Genomic DNA, 24,057 nt, shown 5'->3' with positions numbered 1-24,057 from the left:
TACAGGTCAGAAAATTCAAGTTCTCGGGACTTCCCCGGTGGCACAGTGGTTAAGACTCCACGCTCCCAATGCAGGGGGCCCAGGTTCGATCCCTGGTCAGGGAACTAGATCCCACACACATGCCGCAACTAAGAGTTCACATGCCGCGACTAAGGAGCCTGCCTGCCGCAACTAAGACCTGGTGCAACCAAATAAATGAATAAATACATACATATTAAAAAAAAAAAAAAGAAAGAAAGAAAATTCAAGTTCTCGGGACTTCCTTGGTGGTCCAGTGGTTAAGAATCCTCCTTCCAATGCAGGAGACTCGGGTAGCATCCCTGATTGGGGAACCAAGATCCCACATGCCGCAGGGCAACTAAGCCTGCACGCTTCAACTACTGAGCCCATGCACTCTAGAGCCTGTGCGCCACAACTAGAGAAGCCCACGTGCCGCAACTACTGAGCCTGCGCGCCACAATGAAGCTCCCGCGTGCCACAACTAAGACCCAATGCAGCCAAATAAATATTTTTTAGAAAAGAAAAAGAAAATTCAAGTTCTCAGTGAAGCAGAAACTTTCTGAAACCACATCCACAACAGCCCCCAGCTCCATCCTCGAAGCCCGAACCACAGTGACTCATTTTGATTGTCAAATGTATCCTTTTCTTCCATGGTTAAAGCAGATGCATGTGTTTGAGGCCATAAGACAGGCTGTTAGCACAAAGCTCAAGCCAAATCACGTATGAGCCAAAATGACCTCCCCACACCTCAGTGTGTGACCATTTCGTCAGTCACACCCACTCTTAACTCTAGGAATTTTCTAGGAATGCCACTGCTGCGTAAATCATGGGAAAAACGTACTTTGCCGTGTTTGTGACTTTATCAAGACCCGAGGCCCCTCCTGAGTCAGTCACCAATGGCAATCCTCCCCAGTATTTGAGTCAGAATTCCACGTCTGTCTTGGTCTGAATGTGTTTAACCACCAAGAGTGGACAACTTCATCTTCTCCTTCTGCAACGGCTGTACCTGAGAATCTCATGTTCCTGTCATGGCATTAAAGTGACTTTTTAAACTAGGCATGTTATTAGGTTATAGTCTCTGGGAATTTCACCACAGACAGTAAAGGAGGCATTCAAGGGTATCTGTTATAAAGGGAGTGTGAGTCCTAAGGGCTGCAAAGCCCAGTCCCCCCACCAGCACCATGCCCCCAGACTCCCGCCTGCCCCTGCCACCCGTGGGCAGTACCCCACCCCACAACCAGGACAGAAGCCTTCAACCCCAGGCTCCCTGGACTGCATGCAGGCCCCGGATGCAGAGGCCTCCCCTTGGGCATCTTTCCCACACCGCCCGGGGCCGCCTGAGACCCGCGTGAGGCGCACAGGAAGAAAAGGTCCTCCAGGAACCATGGTGAAGGGCATCCAACCGCAGGGCCGCGGGCTGGCTCATCACAGGTGTCCCCCTGCAGGCGGGTGCGGTGGGCCCACACGGGGAAGGAAACGTCATAGGAGCAAGAGCCAGGCGGGCTGCCAGCCACCCGGGAGACGCCTAGCTACCACGGTCCCCTCCCTCCAACCTGGAAGAAGCAACGTGGAATTGTGTCTGCAGGAGGCTGGCCGTCCAGGGGAGTCAAAGGGACAGGATTTCTTTGACCAAAATGAGTGGCTAGTGCACGGGCGTCTGAGAAGGGGGATCTGACCTGCGCACTGATCTTTTCTAACCAATGGACCCCCTTAAACATCTGCCAGGAAAGAAGGTGCCCTCGGTGAGTCTGAGGCCCATCCGCATCCACACGTGTCCGCACTGGCACGCACCAGGCCAGCCCCCGGATGGTGCGGCTGGTCAGTTCTCATTTAAAAACACAGATAATGTTTTAAAAAAACGGCGGCCAGAGACAGGCAGGGCAAGTCCCTGTGGCGCTCAGCTTCCACCGTCGGAGACTCGGGAACGCAGGCCGGCTAGGTGACGGCACGGTCCCTCGACTCCAAGGAAGACACGCGCGTCCGCCAAGAAAGCGTCAGTGGGGCGGCATCAAGCGTCCCGGGTGAGGAGGTGCGCGTGCTCTGTGTTGAGAGTGCGAACGTCACCAGGACGCACGCAGCTTCCTCTCTGGCACTGAAATAAGATTGAGACAGAAAATTGGAAAAGGGGTATTTATTTATTAAAGAAAAGTCGTCTGCGAGTTTTTGTACTTAAGTTAGTACCCTTGACGTTAACACTTTGGATTGAAACATGCCATCTTTCAAATAACAAGTGGACTCTATGAGCAGCGCCTACAGGTCAATTCAAGTAGCGTTTCAAGGGCCCAGAGGGACACTGGAGGGAGGTGACCCCTTCCCGGGGTGACGACGTTGTCTGTAAACACTGTCAGAGGCTAGAGGCACGGCCGAGCGCGCTGCCGCCACAGAGGTTTTTCTGCAGGAAGATCCAAGCACGAGTGGGGCCCGGGCGCCCAACACCCGGGGTGGGGCCCCCTCCGGCCCACCCTTCTCCCCTCCCCAGCCCAGGGGCACCCCGGGGTCTGCCCGCTCTTCCCAGCCCTCGGCTGGGAAGGAAGAGGCCGCCCTCCTGGGCCCGGCGGCTGGAGCGCGCGGCCTACGTGCGGTTCAGGGTCTGGAAGATGCGGGAGATCTGCAGCATGACTGGGCCCGTCTCGGGGTCGTTCATCCACTGGGTGCTGCTCAGCGGGCTCTCGAGCATGTCTTCGAACGCTGCGGGGACACGACGGGGCTGCCTGAGGGCCCGCAACCCGCAGACCCGGACATGCAGCTGCAGGGACTAAAGGGTACGTCCTCTGTGGCCGGGGCCCAGAAACCCCTGCTAGCCGCCACCCGACAGTGTCTAGGGAGCTGACACAGGGCGCTGCTGCTGGCAGGGCGGGGCGGCGTGCCCGCGCGCTCACAGGCACAGCGATTCTGGAAAGCAGTCTGGCACCAGCTACCGGGAATCTTAAAAGAGTGACAGCCTGTGACTCAGTAACTCCACTTCAAGCCTTACCCTGACAAAACAGTCAGATGCAGAACAGACTTACATAAGGATACTGTTGCCAATTTAATAATACCTAATTGGAAAAATCAGAATGTTCAATGTTAAGGAGTGACTTAAAAAAAAAAACTAGCACATTAAAAACGAGCAGCTCTTTGTAATGAAAACTTTGCATTTCTAAACACTTCCATAAAATGTCCGACCACAAACAGAGGTGCCTCCAGCAAACAGCTCTACAGCCCAGACACACGCCGGCCGACTTGGTGAGACTCATCAGCGACCGCAGGGCGGACGGTCGCCCTCACGTCTGGGAAGCACGGCTCTATGCCAGACCTTGTCACGTCTGCCAACGTCAAATTGTGTCACTGAAAGTGGTCCCAAGTTTACGGGCTTCATGGGAAGCATTTATTCAAGGTGCTCACAGCTGCTCAGGGCCACGGGGCCTCACCGCAGGGCTCAGCATGAAAGTCTGATTTCATTACGTTTACGACCTGACGCCCTCACCCCCCGGCAACCAAGCCCTCCTGATTAAAATCCTCTGCAAACCAGTTAAAAATATCAGAAAGAGAATCCAGAAAGATGACGTGACATCTGAGAGAACGAAATATACAGTGGGTTTAGCAAAAGTAATTCCAGAAGGAGGAGAGAGCTGCACAAAACGATGAAAAACACATTAAATATGAAAAACCAGAGATGAAGATGTATCTGAGGAAGGTCTTTCTTCTGCACGTCTCGTGCATTAAAAATGAAAAGTGCGGCACGCGACCAAGGATGCTCCTAATGTATAAAGAGCCGTTAACAAAGCTCTAGGCTCAACAAGGCAGCTGAAACACGACGGGTGGACGGTGCAGAGGGGACAAGTGAAAGAACACCAACGGCCGGAAGACAAGTGCTCAAAGGAACAGACGGAGCCTCTGGGTCCCTGTGCGAGGAGTGGGGGTGAGGGCGGGCATCTCAGCCGGACAGAGGCCCCGTCAGCTGTCAAGGCATCACCAAGAGCTTAAACGTCTGTATTCTTCGACCGGGTCATCTGACTTAGAGCTGCCTGTCCTTAGGGAACGGGAGCTGCACCCGAAGAGGAGGTGGAGTAGGTTCAAAAGCAACAAAACGAAAAACAATCTAAATGACCAGAAACGGGAACGGTATTTGTTAAATAACGTGACAGATCTATAGAATGAAACACCTGTACCACTAAAATCTCATTTTTAAAAGAGTAAAAAACGCACCAAGAGAAAAGGCATCAAATGGGATGAGAAAATAAGCAGGATAAAGTTGCCCTGCAGTGTGGCTGCATCTGTTCCAGACCTCGCAGGACCACCAGGAGGAAACCCACTGATGAGGGAGGGGTGACTTCTACTTCTCCACGCTTTTCTGTGCTTTCCAAACGTTCTAGAATGACTACTTTACTTCATCTAAAGAGACAAAGGTCATTAAAAATCCTACCGGAAATGTTTTGAGAGAAGTGTGTAGCTGCAGGGGTGCCCACAGGCCGGTGACCTCACAGGCAGGTCATTCTCTCCAGGCGGGGACTTGGCGACTGCAGGAGGCCTGGGACCTGGGGCCTGAGGGGGCAGGACCCTGGGCCAGTGTGTGTCCTGTCCAGGTCACCGACTCAGAGCCTGCAGACTGGGTGGCACTCACTCCGTGTGGTTTGTTTTAGAAATGGGAGAAACACTCAATTTAGCAGATGCAAAACCACACGGTAATCTCAATAGATAGGGAAAAAGCATCCAGTAAAACTGACCACCTATCCATGATTAAGAACACTTAGCGTCTAAGCTGGAGGGAAAGGGGAACTTCCTTAATCTGACCAATTATATCTTCAGAAATTAAAAAAAAAACCTACAGCAAATCACACACTCAGTGGTCAGATACTAAAAGAATTGCTTTAGAAAAGGCTTTGGACAGACCCCAGGCAGCATGTGAATCTCCTGAGGTGGCCGAGGAGCCGGAGGGCGGGAAGATGCTCTCGGTGTGGAAAGGACTGCTGAGCGCCTGGTACAAAGAGCGAAATAAACTCACGATAGGACACGTCGCTGACGTACAGAGTTTGGGCACAAAGAGAAAAAATCCCTACTTCATGCCACACACACCTCCAGGGAGACCACAGACTTCAATAAGAAACTTTAAAACTACTAGAAAAAGATAAAGGTGAAGGTCTTCCTGACCTTGGGATCAGAGGGCTTTCTTTAAAGATTGACATCATCAATGAAACCCACACATTCAGCTGCATTAAAATACAGGACATCTGTTCATCAAAGTGATAAAGAAGCCAGAAACCAACGAATGATCTTTGAGATCTAAACGTCTGTTAAAGGATCAGCGTGTGGCAGGCAGGAAGAAGTTTCCGAGTGATAAGAAGACGATCCAACAGGGAAAGCAGCCACAAGTCAGGCAGAAGGCCTTTCCCAGCGGAGGTCCTAGAAGAGGCTGAAACTTCTGGAAGGGGCTGGGCCTTAGAGATCAGGGAAATAGCCACGCACGCAGAAGCACCTGTGCCTGCCTGGGCGGCTGCTCCGGGAGGACCAGCGGCAGGGGTTGTGAGCTGCTGTGGACGGGGGGTGCCCTTTCTGGAAAGCAGGCTCAACACACACACACGCCTGGGCCCCGCCAGCCCGGCCCAGGGCACAAGGCCTGGGGAAACCGTCCTGCAACAGGAGCGGCCACGGGAGCGCGCAGAGCAGCCCGCAGGCCAGGAAGCCACGCAGGCACCGTCGGGCAGCAGCGTAGCGCAGTCGGCCACGGTACTGACTTCATCCACACAATGAAGTACTTTACGGCCCTTCAGAAAGTCGGTCCCAGCAGCTGGCCCAGAACACAAGAGGCGGCAACTGAATGGCTTAAGCACACAGACACCCGCGGCAACACGGCTGAGGAAGCAAAGGAGTGGCAAACGCTGGCGTGGTCACCGCAGCAGGGGGCGGGGGGCGCCCCAGGGACTCTAGGCTAAAGCTGAGTGGCAGGAACACGGTTATTAGTTTTATTATTACTCTTCAAAGTTACAAAAATTATGTACGCTTTTGTATGTGTATTATATCTCACAATCAAAACAAATGCCAAAGAAACCCTTTCAAAGAGTAAGAGCTACAATCAACCAACAGCCCCTCACACACGGTCCTAACCTGTTGGGTGCTGGCTACACTGGCCCAGACTAGATAATCCACTTTAACTGGTTTTTCACACCTTGAATGGAGTCACCGAACAAGAGGCTGTCACACCACGAGCACGACCTGATTTCCGGGCCCTACAGTGACTCAGGCTGCAGCCACCCGGGACCCGGCAGGGGCAGCTGCTGGGGCGTGGCGGCTGTGGTATCGGCCGGTGACATCTGTGTGGCAGGCAGGTCCCGCCCCTGCACAAGCAGAAAGAAGGCACACACCTAGTAAGATTTTAGGGTTGGTCAGGCCCAGCTGCACCACGGGGTTATCCAGGATGGCCTGAAACAGAGGGCTGTCGGGGTCGATGCCCTTGTCCAGCTCCTCAGGAGAGGGCCTGCGGTCTCCCAGCAGCCACTCGCACTGCGAACACAAGAGCAACAGCTTTAGTGCCCTCCGGACCCCATCAACCCAAACACTGCAGCCAGGGCTCCTGGCCAGCTCCCAGGGCTGCCCTGACCGGCAGGGGCCTTGACAGAAAAGCAAGCCCAGCCTGGACTCAGGTGCTACACACGTCAGGACGGGCCACAGAGACGAAGCACCAGCCTGGCTTTCCTGGCAGATCCTGGCACCGCAGCTCAATGTAACGGCTGCAGCTTCTCCAGGACCTGACCGGGCGCCAGCTTCACCCGCCCGAGCGCTGGGAGAAGAAGGTAAGACACGCACAGCACACCTGGGCTCTGTCGCGGGAAGCGGCCCTGGGCTTGAGCGAGCACCTCTTGGCGCATCAGTGAGTCAGCAACAGCTAAAGCACAGGCCCACCTCGCCTCCCTGGTTCCTGTGGGCCAGACTAGCTCTATTCCCCCAAGTGGACCAAGCTGTCGCCCCCAGCCCCTCCCCAGGCAGCTCTCCATCGGCCGTGGGCGTGTGTGCACAGGATGGGAACCATCTTAGCGTTGGTGTAACACAGTCACCCACAGAACATGTACGTTTTTCTAAAAGGCAAAGCCCAGAATTTTCTCAGTATTTAAAAAATTGTATACTGTTTGAACCATCTACCCCATTGTTTCACTTCAAAACCAAAGTAACTGACTGCACGGTTAGGTGACCAAACACACAGAGTGTTCAGGACACACGGGGCGTCACCGAGGCACGGCCTGGTACTCACGGCGGCGTTCTGCTGGTTGTTGTTCACTCTGAGGGCATCTATCACTTCCTTCTCATCGAATCCCATCTCCATCAGGGCAATGACGGCCTAGAGGAGAAGCCGGGCCTCAGTGCCGTGCTCACGGGGGCCCCGGCAGCAAGGCTGTGGGGCTGAGCCACGTCTCACGAGCAGCACCTTGGCAGGGGGTGTTTTAAAGCAACACCACAGGGTTTCCTCTCTCAAGACTCTGTTTCCCTATAGCTTTACTGAAACACTTCTTGGTTTTATGAACGACAGAGGGACGGAGCCGGGAGGTGGAGGGCGCGCCTGCTCTCGGCCAGAGGCTCGCCTTCCCACCCCAGGTTCTTCTAGGTGTGTCCCCGTGACTGTCTGGGTAGACCTGTCTTCACAACCTCACGCAGCCTATTCCAGAGGGCTCATCATCCAGGACGAGCGTGTCAGAGAAAGGTCACATCAGCAATTCCCATTTGAGCGGAGACAAAAATGTCGGTGATTTTTGACACACTTTATCTTAAAAAAAAAAATGAAACTAGGGCTTCCCTGGTGGCGCAGTGGTTGAGAGTCCGCCTGCCGATCCAGGGGACACGGGTTCGCGCCCCGGTCCGGGAAGATCCCACATGCCGCAGAGCGGCTGGGCCCGTGAGCCATGGCCGCTGAGCCTGCGCGTCCGGAGCCTGTGCTCCGCAACGGGAGAGGCCACAACAGTGAGAGGCCCGCGTACGGCAAAAAAAAAAAAAAAAAAGAAAGAAAAAAAAGAAACTAAAGTTAATTCTGAACGTATTTAACAAAATTTAAGCTGCAAGTTAAACACATGCTGGTTTTTGGAGGGAACAATGACCCAAGCGCTCCACGTTTGGGGGGTACACTTTTCGGACAAAAGTCACATGACGACACATTCCTTCACTTTATCCTTGACTTTTATTCTACAACCTTTGAAAGGCTCAACTCTGCACAAAAAGGTGAAGGCTTCATCAAAGTTTCAAAGGATTCTCTTAATTCCCTGAAGGTCGGACCGTGCCCTTTAAGGTCCTGACGTCATCTTCCCCCAGCTTTCGCACGGATGTCGGCTGGCCTCACGCCACCGGCCCCTCGGGTCAGCATGTGGGCGCTCGCGTGGCCCCGGCACTCTCTGGCCTCGTGGACAGCACCCCTTCCACTGTGCAGTCAGTCTGGACTGTTTCAAAGAGAACCCAACAGAAGCAGCAGCAGCTGCGGGCAGATCAGGAAAGGCGTTCAGCTGGAGCAAACGGCATGCGGTGAGCTCACAAGTCAGCACTTTCTGCTTAGGATCCACTTCCTCTGCCTTCCAGGGCCACTTCCTATCTCCAGGGCCCTGTGAGTGATCGCTGGGCGCAGAGCCCACCAGGCGGTAGTATTTTGATATCAAGGTCACATAAAATCGCCCGGAATCTACTCTGAAACCCAAGGATAGGATGGCCTTTGCCACTGGTTTCAATAAAAACCATCCTCTCTCCAGACTCCTGTCTCAGCCCAGGAAATGATGCCCCAGGACATCTGGGGATGATTCCAGATGCTCCGCCCGTCTTCCCAGCACTGGGAGAGGGGCCCTGCGCCCACAGGCCCTGCACGGTCACTGTCCTGTCTGCAGCTGGGGGGGTTCCGGGGTGGGGTGTTAGGAGCAGGGGGTGCAAGGCAGCAAAACGTCTGTTTGGGTCTCAAGTCCAAGCCCTGCTGTCCAGTCCAGTCTCCCCAGATCTAAACTAACGTCTTGACCCTTATCGGACCATCCCCCTGACGGGTACAGGATCAAAGGCCCTGGCCCCTCAAGCCTCGACACCCTTTTGGGAAAATGAGCATGTTAAGATGGTCAAGAACGACACCCAGAGGAGGAAAGGCCTTTAAGTCGGTGACCAAGACCGTGAACTACCCGGCAGCGGCCGTGATGAGGCCCACGCAGGACCTCCACAGGAGAACGCGTGGAGCCCGACAGCACGAGGACCCACGGAGAGGCTGCCCTTCCCGAACAGGGGCCCAAGTGCCAGACCCGGGCTGGGTTTTCCCCAAAAGACTAAGCCAACAAGATACACGTCCTTCAGGACCGGGAAACTCGGGACTAAAGTAACCAGGTACTTCTGAACACGTAGCAGAACTCAAAAAGGGAAAACCCCGAAGAAACAGAAACAAAGGAACAACAAACTAGCCTCCCAGAGGGTGTGCCTTGGGGGGATGGCGGGCACAGGCCTCATCAGGGCGGGGCTGGGGCCTAACATCACACACAGGACACCGACCTTGGGTCCATGCAAGGTGGGGGGCTGGAGCTTCAAACCAGGACCCTGAGCAGGGTCTGCATCCCCAGAGAGAGGGGCAGGGGAAGACCCACACCCCAGCGCCGTGGGTCACACTCTGCATGGCCCAGGAGCCCTGCCGGATGGTTAGCATGAAAGCTGGCCCCTGGCTCGGGGTCCCGCTCAACCCCACAGAAGCAAACTCTGAATCAACCACAGAGGGCGCTCCACAGCCCGGCCAATGGGGAGTCCCACAGAAACACAAGCCCACAGGTGAGCCCACGATGAGGCATCGCACCCTGAGAAAACCAGGCCATGAGCAGAATCAGGAGGACATGAAGAATTGGAGCCCTAACGCCAGAGCAGACAGAGCTATGATCTGAAAAATAACCAGAACATCCTCAAAATATGAAAAACAGCCAAGAAGGTTAAATTAAAATTAAACCCTAATGAAAGAAGAGAACAGTGAAAAAGAACAGGGAGACACAAAAGTATCAAATATGAGGTGACAGTGAAGAGGTGGCCGTAAAGACGCACACTAAGGTCAGCTGGCCAAGTACAGCCAGAGGCACCGGGACCCCGGGCCCCTGAATCCCACAGACGCCGGGTTACCTGGTGGACGGCAGCCTGAGCAGCCTCCCCGCTCACAAGACGGTCCCACGAGGTGGGCGGGTGGCCCTCCAGTCTCTGGGCAGCACCCCCGACCAACCCCTCGGATCGAGGACACTTATGATACGGACAGGACCCGATCGCGAGTTTTTCAGATGACAGGCGTGTGGACTAACCGTTCGGAGGAAAACACAGCCACCTGGACGCCAGCGAGGAAAACTTCATGCTAAACCCGGGGACTCAAGGGGCCCCAGGTCTGTGTGCAGACTCCTCCCCCGGCCTCGCTTTCTACAGGGCCGGCGGCTCAGCCTGCGGTCGCCAACGTGGCTGCAGCTTCCTCTGCACGATGCAGCCTCGGGAGAACCAGCACCTCTACCTGCCCGACCCAGGCCCGTCAACACGTACCCGGCCGTCTGCGCGGAACTCCCTTTTCCTCCGGATCTTCTTGAAGACCTCCGTCAGCTCGTCTCTGGCCTCCTCATCCTCTGCGCTGGTCCCGGCGGCAGCGGCCCCCCCGGTGGGGGCGGCCTCGGCGCCCGCCTCTCCCTGCGAGGCCGGGCCTGGAAGCGGCGTGTCTATGGTGGGGTCTTCTGCGTGCTCGATTAGCCACTCCATGGCCTGGGGCACCGACATGCTGCAAGGTAAGACGGGCTCTGTGCAGCAGCCCCAGGCCAGGGAGCCAGGGCCTTTGTTTCCCCAAGAAAAGCCTCTCCGACTTCATGGCTTCCCTACCACGAGCTGCCGATCCCTGTAATGAGAATCTGGCATGTCTGGAGCTCTGGCCCTGCCCCAAACTGCCCTGAGGCCCCAGCCAGAACACGGAAACCCACGGGCAAAGTAAAGGAAACCAAACCCGGGAGGTACACACGAGTCTGGGTCCAAAGCAAAAAAGAACACAGCCCACTGACCATCTGTCAGTTACAGATGATTTATTTCAGATCTGAACATAAACGAAGGGCAAGTAACTAGAAACAAGAAACTACAGGAGACTATTGAGGACACCACCACGTACACTTCTGGAGTTGACCACAGCCCTACTGTGAACAAGCTTCGATTTGAGTTCCCATAAAACACAGCCCAGTGAAATGCACAGAACCATCATCATACGTCACGTTCCCAATACGTGAGTCGACTTCCAACTGCCCTGAAACACCTGGAGACGCCCAGTCACGTTACTCCCGGGACATGCATTTCAGGTCCTCTTTAAACACTCACACGTATTGGAAACAATTCAATCAAAGGGTTTGGGTCCCACGGGGGACCCCACAAGACCAAGCCTGCCGCGTCTGGCGAGGGAGCACGTACTGGTTCAGCCGCAGGGCCTTCACGGCTCTGTTCTCGGGAAAGCCCATCTCTGTGAGCTGCCGCAGGGCCGCCTCGTCCACACGGTCATCCTCATCCTCGTCCAGCATGGCTGCGGGCAAGACACGGCACTGTGAGGGCCTCAGGCAGTGCCCGGCCGCGCGAGGGGTGCTCGCCCGAGCCCCTTGGAGGGCCGCTGCAGTGTCTGAGGACCAGGCGTTTGTGGCAAATCTCTCACAGCTCAGAAAACCCGAGAGAGGACCATCAGCTGTCGCCTGCATAAACACGGGACGGCGGTGAGAGCGGTTCACCAAGCCTCCACCTACTGGCCCTTTCCAGGTACAAGGAACGGCCGAGGGTAAGCGTCCACCCTGGGGCGTGCTCCTACCGTTTGCCTTCTTAAATAATTCCACCGCGTCCGGGTTCAGCGCCAGCAACTTCTGTGCCACCTCGATGAGAGACACCAAGATTTTCCGGAGCTCCGTCTGGAACTGCAGAGAGAGGAAAAGATGCTCAACAAAGCTACTTGGATCTGAGATGACATGCCCTGTCCTAAAATTCCAGATCTGTGAGTCACACGATGTCCAGATAACTGAGGAGAACAGGAACGAGGTGTCTCAGGAGGGCGGGCAGGAGAGGCTCTGGCTGGCACGGACGGGGGGCTGTGACACGGCCTCCCGCTGGTGACACAGACACACAAACACCTGGTGATGTCACTCAGCCATCCAGCCCACGAGGAAGGTGTCTGGCCCACTGGTCACTAAGTGAGCTGAGAGCCCTCCTTTGGCTTCACTGAAGAAAAGTGACTGATTCCACGGGCTCCACAGACGCAGGTCTCTAATTTTCACCTGCAGCCGATTCATCTTCTTAAAAAGCGGGGCTGCTGGGAATGTCATTAGAACCCCCCACCGCCAGCTCCCTCCCCTAACCCCCATAAGTCTCGGCCATCGTGAGACACACACACACACAGGCTGGGAAGAGACAGGTGTGCCCGGGTTCCAATGCCCTGATCAACAAGGAACTCTCTGGAAGAGACCCCGGAGAGGCGTGTTCCTGAACCGAACCAGCTTGAGGCAGAGACGCTCGACTGGCCCTCAGTCCCGGGGGCGGCCGTCCCCTACTCCTGCCCAGCCCTCCCTCGGGAGCACTGGAAACACTCAGCTTTGTTAACTTAGAAGTTTCCAATCCAAGATAAACAAGAGTCAGATTTCTTTCTGAAAGCTTTTTACCAAACTTAGGACAAAACTAACATTTTCCCCATAGTATCTATCCTTTCAGTCCTGCCTTTCAACGTCTTTTCAAACTTTTTATTTTGAATTAATTTGTTTACAAGAAGCTCCAAAACAGGGCACAGAGTTCCTGTGTCCCCTTCGCCCAGCTCCCCAAGGGCTTCCAGGAACTCCCGCAGCCCCACGCGGTGGCAAAGGCTCCCAGGCGGTGGCCGCGGGCCCTGCGGGCACTCACGTCTCTCATGTTGGTCTGCACCACGGCCCGGTCCATGTCGTAGGAGGGCAGGTCAGCGGTGGCTCGGAAGATGGCGTCTCGATCCGGGGCTTTCTGTTCTTGTTTTTTCTAACAGAAAAGTAATTGGAAAGTCGGCAGTGAGTGAAGAGCAACAAGAGGCAAGGTTACGTTTGCTGAATAAACAGCTGTAACCAGGGAAAGAACGAGTGTCCTTGGGAGCTGGAGCCATATACGCCTTGATGAGCAGGGAGGCTTCTGGAGATTTCTGTGCGTGGCCTCAGGGACGGACAGGGGACACGATCGCGGCCTGCTGGCGCTGGAGCGTGGCCGTGCGGGACACAGGGAAGACAGACACTGTCTCCTGTGGCCACAGAATGACCATCACATGGGGTGACGGCCGGGCGGGTGGCTGCAGAGGACCACGCAGACTGGCCGAAAACACGCACTCACCTTTGCTCCTTCTGGAACCCCCGCACGCGACGGCGAAGGAACAGAGACGGCAGACACAAAAAGAATAAAGAAAATACAGCTGAGAGAGACAGTACCGAATTCTCAGAGGACGGCAAACAGCTGGAAGGACGAGGAGAGCTCCGTGGAGACCGAGCGCATAGAGGACGGCCCGGCCGAGCCCAGGGCCGAGGGCCACACCGGAGGGGGCGGGGCGGGGGGGAAGCAAGCTGCAGGAGCCCAAGCCAGGGAGCCCAGGGAGCAGAGGCGTGGTCCTAGCCCCGGACGGCAGGCCCAGCCCCGCGCCACCCGGCTCCCGGGATGCTAGGCAGGAGGGGCGGCCGCGACCCGCCAGGCACAGAGCAGCCAGTGAGCTCCCAGGGCCTCTGACGGGGATGTGAGGAAAGCCTGCGACGTGGACGACAGAGACCAAAACAGAGGCAGAAAAAGTGAAAGAGGGTGAAAGAAAGAGAGGAGCTTGAAAGGAGAGAGCACTGGACACGGCGCTCAGAGGGCCAGGAGCACAGCAGGACGCTGCAAAAGGTCATCTGAGAACAAGCATCTAATTGGAAAATTTAAACATCTCTCAGAAAGCAGGTCCAACATCCAACAGGAAGTCCAGAAAGAGAAGACAAAACGAGGGGAGGAAATCAACGAAAACAATCCAGAAAACTTCCAGAAACTCCAGCTTCAATGTGCCAGGCACGGTGAATGGGGAAAGACGTGCATCAAAGCGAACCATGAAATTTCAGACCTCTGAAGAGTTATCAGGAGATCCTAAAAATTCCAGGTGGAATCAGGGAGGAGGAAACAGACCACGCACAGAGGAAGGAAAAGTAGACCTGACCGGCTCCCACCCGCCACACAGACACCCTGGCGACAGCGCCAAGACCGCCATCACGCACGCGGCTGGCACTCGCTCAGCAGCCACCGCACACTGGACACAGGGCCTCCAGACCTCCTCCTCTTCCTCGATGCTGGAGGGGGTCTGGTCCCACCAAACCAAGAACAAGTCAAGAGCAAGACACTCAACCCCACGGCAGGCACAAGGCGGGGACGGCTCCAAGACACCCCACGGCCCTGCCCCTGGCAATCACGGCTGCACGACCCTGGGCCTGTGGCAGGTGGACTTCACTCTGGGGTTAGGTCACATCACACAGCACGGCGACCTGAAGGACGTGACCCTCGGTGGGCCTCACCTAAGCAGGCGAGCCCTGAATCAGGACGGGGCTAACTCTGGCCATCGAGATTCAAAGCAAGAGGGATCCAACGCGTGAGACCTCCCGCGGGTGGCTCTGAAGACGCCCTCCAGGAGCCGAGGGTGGCGGCAGCTCGCAGCCAGCAGGAAAACAGGACCCCAGCCCTCCAAACCGCGGGAACTGGATTCCACCAAACCCCTGAAAGAGCTGGAAGCAGAGCCTCCTCAGAGCCTCCAGAGAGGGAGGCAGACCTGACAGCCACTCCCGAGCTCAGGGCCCAGCTGAGCCCACCCGCCGTGGACCCAGAGAGCAGTGCACCACCTGGGGCTGCTCCGAGCTGGCAGGCCTGTGGTCAGGGAACAGGCAGACACAGGGGAACGCAGGAGGACCAGCACAGAGGGAGGCGGGCCAGCCCGGGCTGCACAACTGATGTGGGCGGACGAACGGAAGGATCTGAGGGGCATCTCCCAGGAAGTGGGAGCGGCAGATGGCCGCACACCTGTGACCCTGTTTTCAGAGGGGTTTATCAATTTTGGTGCAGAATCTGAAATATCAGTGATAAGCCTATAGAGAACAAACAAAACAAGGTATCAATTACTGACTCCAGGAAAAACAAAATCCTACGTAAAAAAAGGACAGCTAACCTTAGCAGACTGCTCACTGCAGAAAGCAACGCTTACATAACAGTAACAACAACGGGGACTCTGAATCTTTGACCCACGTTATGATCTGACACTCATGGCAAGAGCTACGGGGGAGGCTGGGGGAGGGGCTGCCCCAACCACCAAGAAGCAGCCAACAGCGTCTAAAGTTGAGATCCCAAGAAATAAAAGTAAGACGTGTTGTTTAGAAATCAGAAAGAGAATCACAGTCGAAAGAATTACAAGTGGTTGCCTTTCGAGTGTGTGACTCAGGACGGATAGGAGGCTACTGACTTTTATTAGAGTATCTGTAGTATTATTTGACGTTCTAAATACACGTGCTACTTTGACTTTAAAAATTAATAATAGGGCTTCCCTGGTGGCACAGTGGTTGAGAGTCCGCCTGCCGATGCAGGGCACACGGGTTCGTGCCCTGGTCCGGGAGGATCCCATATGCCGCGGAGCGGCTGGGCCCGTGAGCCATGGCCGCTGAGCCTGCGCGTCCGGAGCCTGTGCTCCGCAACGGGAGAGGCCACAACAGCGAGAGGCCCATGTACAGCAAAAAATAATAATAATAATAAAAAAATAAAAGAGGATTGTGGGGCTTCCCTGGTGGCGCAGTGGTTGAGAGTCCGCCTGCCGATGCAGGGGACGTGGGTTCATGCCTCGGTCCGGGAGGATCCCACATGCCGCGGAGCGGCTGGGCCCATGAGCCATGGCCGCTGGGCCTGCGCGTCCAGAGCCTGTGCTCCGCAACGGGAGAGGCCACAGCAGTGAGAGGCCCGCGTACCGCAAAAAATAAAAATAAAAAAATAAAAAATAAAAATTAATAATAATTCACAAAAACGGACATTAACATTTTACAAGTACGCACAGAAAAAAAGGTGAGGGCCACAGCCCTGCAAGTTACCCAGACCGTGGGGGTGATGGGAACCCGCTGTTCACACAGTCACCAAGGTTCACATAGTTGCCAACGACCAAAATGGTAACCCGAGAACTGGATCCACCCAGCAGTTCTGGGAAACAGGGCTGACTCAGGGCAGGCCCCAACGGAGTGAGCAGCCGTGCCCGCAGCCTGCCACGCCAAGGCAGGTGTGGCTGCAGATAAGAAGGGCCTCCTCCCGGCCGCCTGTCCCACAGGAGACCCAAAATAGCTCGTTCCGCCACCAGGCCCGGGGCCTGGCCCAGAGTCTGGCCTGCCTTCTCTGGGGTGAATGCTCCCGAGCGTTTTGAAGCGTAAGTAAGAAACTCTACCCCTGGAGCCAAGGAAAGACGGGCGTTAACGTGGCTGCCCCCCAGCACGGCACTGCTCTGTCCCGGGCATCTGGCCTCAGAGCAGAAAAAGGCCTGTTGACAGAGTAAATCTTCCACGTACAGATGAGCCTCCTAAACCAGGCTTTCTGAGGAGCGAGCTTCCAGGGCGGCCACTACACAGGTAACGACCGGCACGGTCTCCCCAGGGCGCCTGCATCAGAGGGAAGACTCAGCCAAGTGGCAACTCCAAGGACTGACTCCGCGAAGGCCGGTGCTCCCGGGAGCCTTCACTGCCGCCCCTGCACCTGTATTCCTTGTTTGGTGGGTGGTCTTTAGCGACTTCCTAACTTTCTTCTGTCAGGACTTGCTTGAGGAGAGGAGGGACGGGAGCTCAAGACTAAACCCGGCCCTGAGAACGTGCCGCAATCTCCTCTCTGCAGCCCCCAAAGCAGAGGCGGTCATCAGACCAGCCACCCGGAAAGGCATCGGTCAACTGGCCAACCGGCCACAACAGAAAACCCCCATGACCATACCTCCTGTGACCACGGGACCCGCAGGGTCCACAGACAACCAGTGTACAGATGTTTCTTTTCAAGTCTTCAATGTGGGAGACCTCCCCTCACAGAGATATCCACTTCCAAACTCTGAAACTTACCTTTTCTTCCGCTGAGACCTCAGCCATCTTGGGGAGCGGGTCCGGAGCCCGCTTTTGGATCAGCAACAAGACATCTAGGATAAAAAGTGCACCGCACTGGTTATTATCTCACATCCACAAAGTGGCACAAAGGGTGCCAGGTGACCCAAGGACCGTAAAGCAGGGGTCCCCTCTGGGCCTCCTCCACGGAGCGTCCACACAAGCCCCAGCCTTCCTTCGGCTCCCATGTCCGCCGCCCCTGCTCACCTACAGGCTCAGGCCTGGCAGGAACCTGGCTGAGGGTCACCAGAGGGGACCGGCATTCTCGTTTTAAGGGCTTTTTTGTTTTGAACGTCTGTGAGGTCGCAGTGTCTGGTCTTACCCTCAGAGCTAAGCACCTGGGCTGTGGTGAGGCCACAGTCCACAACGTGGTCAGCGCCCAGCTGGCTCTGGGCTTGCCAGCCAGACGCTATGGAGGTCTGCAAACGATATTCCAGTATTTCCAAAACAGATTACTTGAGGGAATCCCACAATTAAAATTGTGCTTTGAAAGACAAGAAAACCAAAGTTTTCTCCCCAGGCGCCTCCACATACAAGCCTCTGAGTGAATAAATGGATGTGTGTACGTTAAGAGCGTCTTCCTAGACGCCTGAAACAACCGCCACGGCTGTACTTTCCAGCCCCCAAAATAAAGCCTGCAGCAGCTCTGGGGACCTTGGTTTTGCTTGGAAACAGAATTAATAACAAAATTCAGTTTGGTTTCTCAGATGCGTGCTGCTGGTTCAGCCTCAGTATCTGTTTTCTTCCAGGGCACACTTTGTCTCAATAAAGGAAAATGAAACCATGTCACCGACGCATCTCCCCTGCTCAGCCCCACTCGGGACATCCTCGTTGAGGGTGCTGCACCCTTGCCCACTCCCGGCCCGCGCGGCGCCCTTACCTTCGTCCTGGACGTTCTCCTCCAGGAGTGTCTTGGTGTCACTCAGCACCCTCTCCGAAGCAGCGTGTATTAATTTGTGATGGGTCACACTCTTGGGGTCTTCTAAGCTCCCATGAGCGCACTGGAGGAAAACACCATAGACATGGTTTCAAGACAGCAGATCAATTAATCATGACAGTAATAACACAGGACCTGACGCCCAAAGCCGCACCAAGAATTGACTGGTTTTCTGACTAGCTAAGAAATTAAAGCAGAGATGAAACCAGAGAATCCCTGGCAACGGTGGAAGCCAAAGGAAACGCCACAGCACCTGGCCCCCGAGGGCAGGACCCGCCAGGTGCTCCCAAACGGGCTCACGGCTCTGACACTGAACGCCCTGCTGGTCATTAGTGGCTACCCGAATTGCTGCCTTAGTCTAGAAATATCTGGAGAGTGATTTAAAAGTGAAAATAGCAGGGCCGTCGTCTCCCAAGAACCTAAAGATTTAAGTATGATTTGTGCACTTGTTTCCCTCCTTCCAAGGTAAACGAGAGGGAGCTGAGAGAGAGACACAGCAGAGAGAGGAGGCCGGTCCACGGGAGCAGGAAACAGGGGCCTGACCACTTAAACACCCACAAAACCCCGAGGAGACACGACTAGCCTCGGCTCATCACTCACCAAGCGACGGCCGCAGAGACCCCAAAGCAAGCTGTGGCTGGCGGGGCCCCTCCTGGGAGCCCGAAGGGGGTCACCTGGCACGTGGTTGTGTCCCACTGATCAGCGGCCCACAAACCCCAGAACACACATTGCGGGGGTGATGCTGAAGTCCATGCTGGAGGGAGGCTGCTGTGACGCTGGGGACACGCCCACCCCAGAGTCCCAGTGCCAGGGTCCTCACAGCCTTCCTCGGTTAAGCGGGGCCGCCTTACCACCTCCCTCTGCCACCAAAGGTACCCTGCACACGTCACTGCTCCCCCAAAGAGAGAAGCTAAGCCTGTACTTCAGCTCTCAATACTGGCGTTTTAAGAGCAACTGGAGTTTTCAGCAACCTGACACTGAAAACAGGAAAAACGGATCTTAAGGGCTTCAGGGCTGTCACAGGCGCACACAAAACTGGGGCGGGGTGGGGGGACACAAGTGGAATCCAGCCAATGGTAGGACACGCTCCGACCATTCATGACAGAGGACGCCCCCCCGGAATCTCACAATGGCTCTGCCCCCGGAAGTACCGGCTACGCTGCTTCTAGGTCTGAAGTCTGCAGGCCAGTAGCTGGTTCGCCAAGTTCCTAATACAGTCCACGAAACACGGTTCCCCAAAACAACCCTCATGCCGCTCCTGAAAAGAACCGTACCCCGCAGCGCGTCGACAGGCGCCAGGAACAAAACATAAGCACGAGTCACCCGTACTATGCATGATTACTTCATGCTTTGTTCTCAGCAGAAGCAATGGAGCGAGCTGGGCTGTGATAGCAAAAAAGCCCAGCAGAGCCCATCGCTGGAGGGGGGAGGCTCTGACAGCCAGTGAGCCGCTTCCTCCCCAGAAGAGCGGAGACCAGTTTCTCTTACCCTTGATGTCATGTGTCATTTGAAGATACACCTTCATGTGACCTAAGAAATGTTAATAGCCATACCAGCGAGTTACGTACTGGCCGTTTCATGCAGGCTTACCACACACAGAAAACACCCACCATGTCGCAGATGTAACTCTCTTAAAATCATGAACCTCCTGTCACACAAGATGGTTTACTTTGCCCCTTTCTCCAAGCTTGGGCTAGAGACCACCACGGTGGTCCCAATCTATGTAATACCAAGAAGGGAAAGGCTACGATAGCAATCCATTTCTGTAAGAGTTATGATAATAAACCTTCAACGATAAAGCAGCTTTATGAATTAAAAATATATACATAATAAAAAAGTATAAAAAATAATAAAACTCCCAGGAGTACTGTGGGGGGAAGAAACCCAGTGTCCTCTCAAGGTAGAGGGGAAAGAGGAAGGAAGAAAGAAGGAACCAGGGGAAAACCGGGAAGGAGGAAGAGAAGCGAAGCAGCGACACCATTCAGGGACTGGTTTCCAGGGTGACATTCAAGTCCACAACTTGAGAACTCTCTTTCCTAACTGACGCCTGCTAATTGGCCCACGAGGCAGCGAACGCTGCCCGCAGAATGGGATGGGCACGGAGGTGGGAGTACTTTCTGACAGCTCAGCTCTGAGTCCCGTAATTTATGTCGGCTCTTTGGTTGTGAAACTCCCCTGCTGCTCGGGTCTCCGTACCTGGAGAGATCGCAGAGTGGATAAAATCTCAGGTCAGAGCAGGGTAATGCCAGAAAACATCCCAAACGATACATCCCAACAGCGACGGGAATAACCAGTATCAGGAACCTAATAATTAGCATCACATGGAAACTGGCTGCCTCATGAACCCCGAGTGCTCCTGAACCCCCTCAGCAAGTGTCTGTGAATCAGAGTTCTCACTTCGCTCCCCTCCATAAAACAACGTGAGGACAGTTACGCCAATATTCACCATCAGTGAGTTTAACTCAGCGCCACACCAACTTACCCACTCGCTTCCCCTGGCCTGACTCAGCAGGTGACATGCCACGGCCATGCACTTCTGGATTGACAATCTATTTCCGTTTACAGGCATGCCTCGTTCTATTGTGCCTTGCTTTATTTCGCTTCACAGATACTCTGTTTTCTACAAACTAAAGGTTTGTGGCAACCCTGTGGCGAACAAGTCTATCGGTGCCATTTTTCCAATGGCATTATTTTTTAATTAAGGTATGTACATTGCTTTTTCAGATATAATGCTATTGCACGCATAATAGACTATAGCGTAAACGTAACTTTTAAATGTACTGGGAAATCAAAAAATCCGTGCAGTTAGCTTTATTGTGCTAGTCGCTTTGTTGTGGTGGTCTGGAACCGAACCCGCAGTATCTCAGCAGTGTGCTGGTATCAATCCACACGTTTGTTACGGGCCCACCAAGAGTCTGGCCCTGGGTGTGTGAGTACAAATCCAGCCCTCAAGAAGTTTCCGTCCTGAGTGGGTGAGACACAGCATCTCTGGGAGGTTTTTAAAAAATGTACTGGATAAGCAAAGAGCCTGGCTCTAAGAACTTTCATGCTCATGGAGCTCCCAGCCTTGCAGCTTACTGCTATCGTGGTGGTTTTCTAGGTGGTGAAATCACCTGACTGGCTCAGAAGTAAAAGAAGAAAGCAGCCAAGTGTGTGAGCCTGGATCCCCCTCCCCCCCTGATGTGAGACTGAGACCGTTATTCACATCCAGCGTGTTCCAGAAGGGGACTGGCAACCAGAACGCTCCCTGGCCTGTCGTCTGACAGTTACAGGACACCTCCACAGAACCATACTCCCAAGAGGGACCCAAGAGTATTTTATAGGCAGTCACTAGAACAGTAACTGTAAGTTTATTCTTGGAGACCACACTAATAGATACATCACTTATCACACGGAACGCACAGTAAGAGGCTGTGGCCTCTTTGTCCTAAATTCCGACATGGAGACACTACATGGTGCAAAGGATCGAGTTTCCTTAGGCAGCCAGTTAGATAGATAGATGTCTTGGCCTGCCATACGGAGTCGAGAAGCTTACAGAGGTAAAGCCAAGAACTAGTTCCAAAAACCGGCAACCTAAAGAACTGGACAAGGAATATTTCGTGGGAACAAACTTTAGAAAGTGGCCCTCTCGGCGAGAAGCCCCTTCTCCCGGACCTACCCACGCAATCGCTGTAAAGGCCGCCGGGAAGCAGGGGCGCAGGGACGAGTCCCGCGGCCTCACTGTTTTAAGTGATTCCAGCTACGGGGCACCAGTGGCCAGGGCCAGGCCCCGGCCCCCGTGCCAGCCCCGGGAAGCAGCTCCAAGCAGCCAGCTCCAAGCAGCCAGCTCCGCAGGTCAGGAGAAGGCACCTCTCCCGTGGGTCCCTACTTCCTCGGGCACTAATTCCCAGCTCCGGGAACCGCATCGCGGCAGCAAGCGCGGATGCTGGAAACGCTAGAGGCCTCGCTTCGGCGGCGACTTCGCCTCTCCCAGCCTGCGCTCCCGACGCGCCCCGCCGCCCGGGCTGTCGTCGGACTTAAACCAGAGGAGAGAGGGTAAAGCGCCCTGCCTGGGACCCGGCTCGCGGAGGCGCGTCGAGAGGGTGTCGGGGACGGCCGGGAAAAGGGGCGGAGGGAGGGGGAGGCCTGAAGCCCGGCCGGCCTTACGTGCTTAAGGCAGCGCTCCTTGAGCTTCTCCACCGAGGTGTCCTCGGTCGCCTCCTCCAGCCACTCGGCGCCGTCGGACGCGCAGACGTGCAGCCGCAGAACCTTGCCCGCGAAGATCTTCTCCTCCTGCACGAACATCGTGCCGCCGTCGTCGCCGCCGCCGCCGCCGGGGCCTGCGCCCGCCGCCCGGGCCCTGAAGGTCACCGGGGCGGGCCGGGGGCGGGGCCAGGCCGCCCGCGCGCTCCCTCGCTGGCCGCCGCCGCCGCCCCGCCCCGGTTCCCGTCGGCCGGCCGCCCGCCACTCGCCGCGACCCGAGCCGTCGTTGCGCCCCGCCGCTTAGCCGCCGGGGGCGCGCTGTTGCCGCCGCGCAGGAAGTGCGTCACAGGGTGCGCCCGGAGCACGCCGGGAAGTGTGGTTTTCCGGCGGCCGCCTAGTCGGCGCCGCTGCGCCGGAAGTACGTCACGGGACGCGCCCGGAGCGTGCCGAGAGGTGTAGTTCTCGGGCCGCTTCCTTCATCCCGCACGTGCGTGCGCTTTGCGGTGCGGGCTGGCAGCCACGCGGGAGCCGGGAGCTTGAGAGTCCGTTTTGAGATGGGCTCTTAGTGTAAAATACACACCGGATCTTGAACAGTTGGGAGGAAAAGAGCATTAAAAATAACAATGTTTATCTATTGGCTACATGTGGAAATAATAGGATGTATAGGGTTAAATAAAGTATATTGAAATCGATTTCACCTGTTTCTTTTCCCTTTTTAAAGCTCTGGCTACCCGAAGATTTTAGATTGTCTATGGCTATTGTTGTGTTTCTTTTGGACTGCATTGCCCTAAAGCAGAGTCTCTCTTGAGTGTGGTCCCCAGACGAGCAGCACCTGGGAGGTTGTTAGAAATGCGGGGTCTGCCGTCCCACCCCTATTCCCGCTATCGGGGACTCCAGGGTGCGGCTCAGCGCTCAGGCTGCAGGACTGCAGAGGCACACTCAGACGGGCTCGTGAGCACCCACGTGGGAGGAAGCTGACCTGTGCACTCAGTACACTCATTTCTGCGGGGTGACAAATATGAACGCTGCAGTTTGGGCCAGACCTAGACCAGGTGACTGACCTGCACTCTCCCATCTCATTCATTCAAGAACGTTTGCTGAGCAGAGATGGATACGGCACAGTTCCTGTTCTCGGAGGCTGGTGGTCCCAGCATCTCATGCCTTCACCATTTCATACACACCTCATGTCCCCGATGACCATTGCGACCATGTCCGACTTCCTTCTGTCCAGTTTAGCCTCCATGAGCCAGACCCTCTGCCGCTCACCGAAAACACGATCCTGACTAAGGCTAGAGACCAGGATGTAGCCTGGGCGTGGGCGTTCGCACGCAGCGGGTACAAGTGCTGGCTGTGGTGCCGACACGGTCTCAAAGGACGGGAGACCGTGGGGCAAGCAGGGCCTGGTGGGGTAGCACCAGGGGAGCTTATGGGACACAGTGGCATGTGAAGGCTGAGGAGGAGGAGAGGAGAATAATAGGATGGGCAGCCCGTGGAGCACGCTGGAACGGAAGGGAACGGTGCTGATGGGAGGAGACGGGAGGACGGGGTGGGGGGCGAGTGGAGCCGGGTCAGCAGAAGCTCTACGGAAGCATCTGGCCTTGGTCGTGAGGCTGTGGGGAGCTGCAGTGTGGATGGTGGTGACCAAGCGAGGTGGGGGGAGGAGGAGGACAGGAGGGGGCCTGGAGGCAGGAGGAAGTCAGAAAGCTCCCACATGCTTGCAGAGGAGTGATGCGGCGTGGGGGTGAGGGTCTGAACGGGTCAGGGAAGACAGTGACAGGAGGACGCGAGGTGAGCCTTGACGGGGCCGGGGGCAGCTGTAAACAAGAATAGAGTGAAGGACGACAGGAATGCTTCCAG

The 24,057-nt window shown here is 55.6% G+C and overlaps 1 protein-coding gene across 1 annotated transcript; it reads right to left on the bottom strand.

Annotated features, from left to right (window-relative positions):
• Positions 1-2,114: 2,114 nt before the first annotated feature.
• Positions 2,115-22,506, bottom strand: UBAC1 (UBA domain containing 1). The gene is made up of 11 exons (XM_082612869.1): positions 22,165-22,506; positions 17,962-18,082; positions 17,043-17,116; positions 12,847-12,954; positions 11,771-11,873; positions 11,386-11,494; positions 10,486-10,714; positions 7,226-7,312; positions 6,342-6,480; positions 2,577-2,688; positions 2,115-2,392 (listed from the first exon to the last, which is right to left on the bottom strand). Exons 1-11 carry the CDS (start codon positions 22,300-22,302, stop codon positions 2,275-2,277), a joined length of 1,338 nt encoding a protein of 445 aa, XP_082468995.1. The 5' UTR covers positions 22,303-22,506; the 3' UTR covers positions 2,115-2,274.
• Positions 22,507-24,057: the final 1,551 nt, after the last annotated feature.

This window comes from Mesoplodon mirus (genome assembly GCF_964341445.2).
Source record: "Mesoplodon mirus genome assembly, chromosome: 1".
NCBI lineage: Eukaryota > Metazoa > Chordata > Mammalia > Artiodactyla > Ziphiidae > Mesoplodon > Mesoplodon mirus.
This window is presented reverse-complemented; position numbering and strand designations above follow the sequence as displayed.

Excerpts from the sequence above, each read along its gene's own strand:
- UBAC1 (XM_082612869.1), bottom strand. The coding sequence starts at position 22,302 with ATGTTCGTGCAGGAGGAGAAGATCTTCGCGGGCAAGGTTCTGCGGCTG. Across the intron at positions 10,715-11,385 it reads AAGGCCCTGCGGCTGAACCA|CATGTCGGTGCCCCAGGCCA; the intron begins GTACGTGCTCCC and ends CTTACCTTGCAG. Across the intron at positions 2,689-6,341 it reads CAACCCTAAAATCTTACTAG|CGTTCGAAGACATGCTCGAG; the intron begins GTGTGTGCCTTC and ends GTGTCCCCGCAG.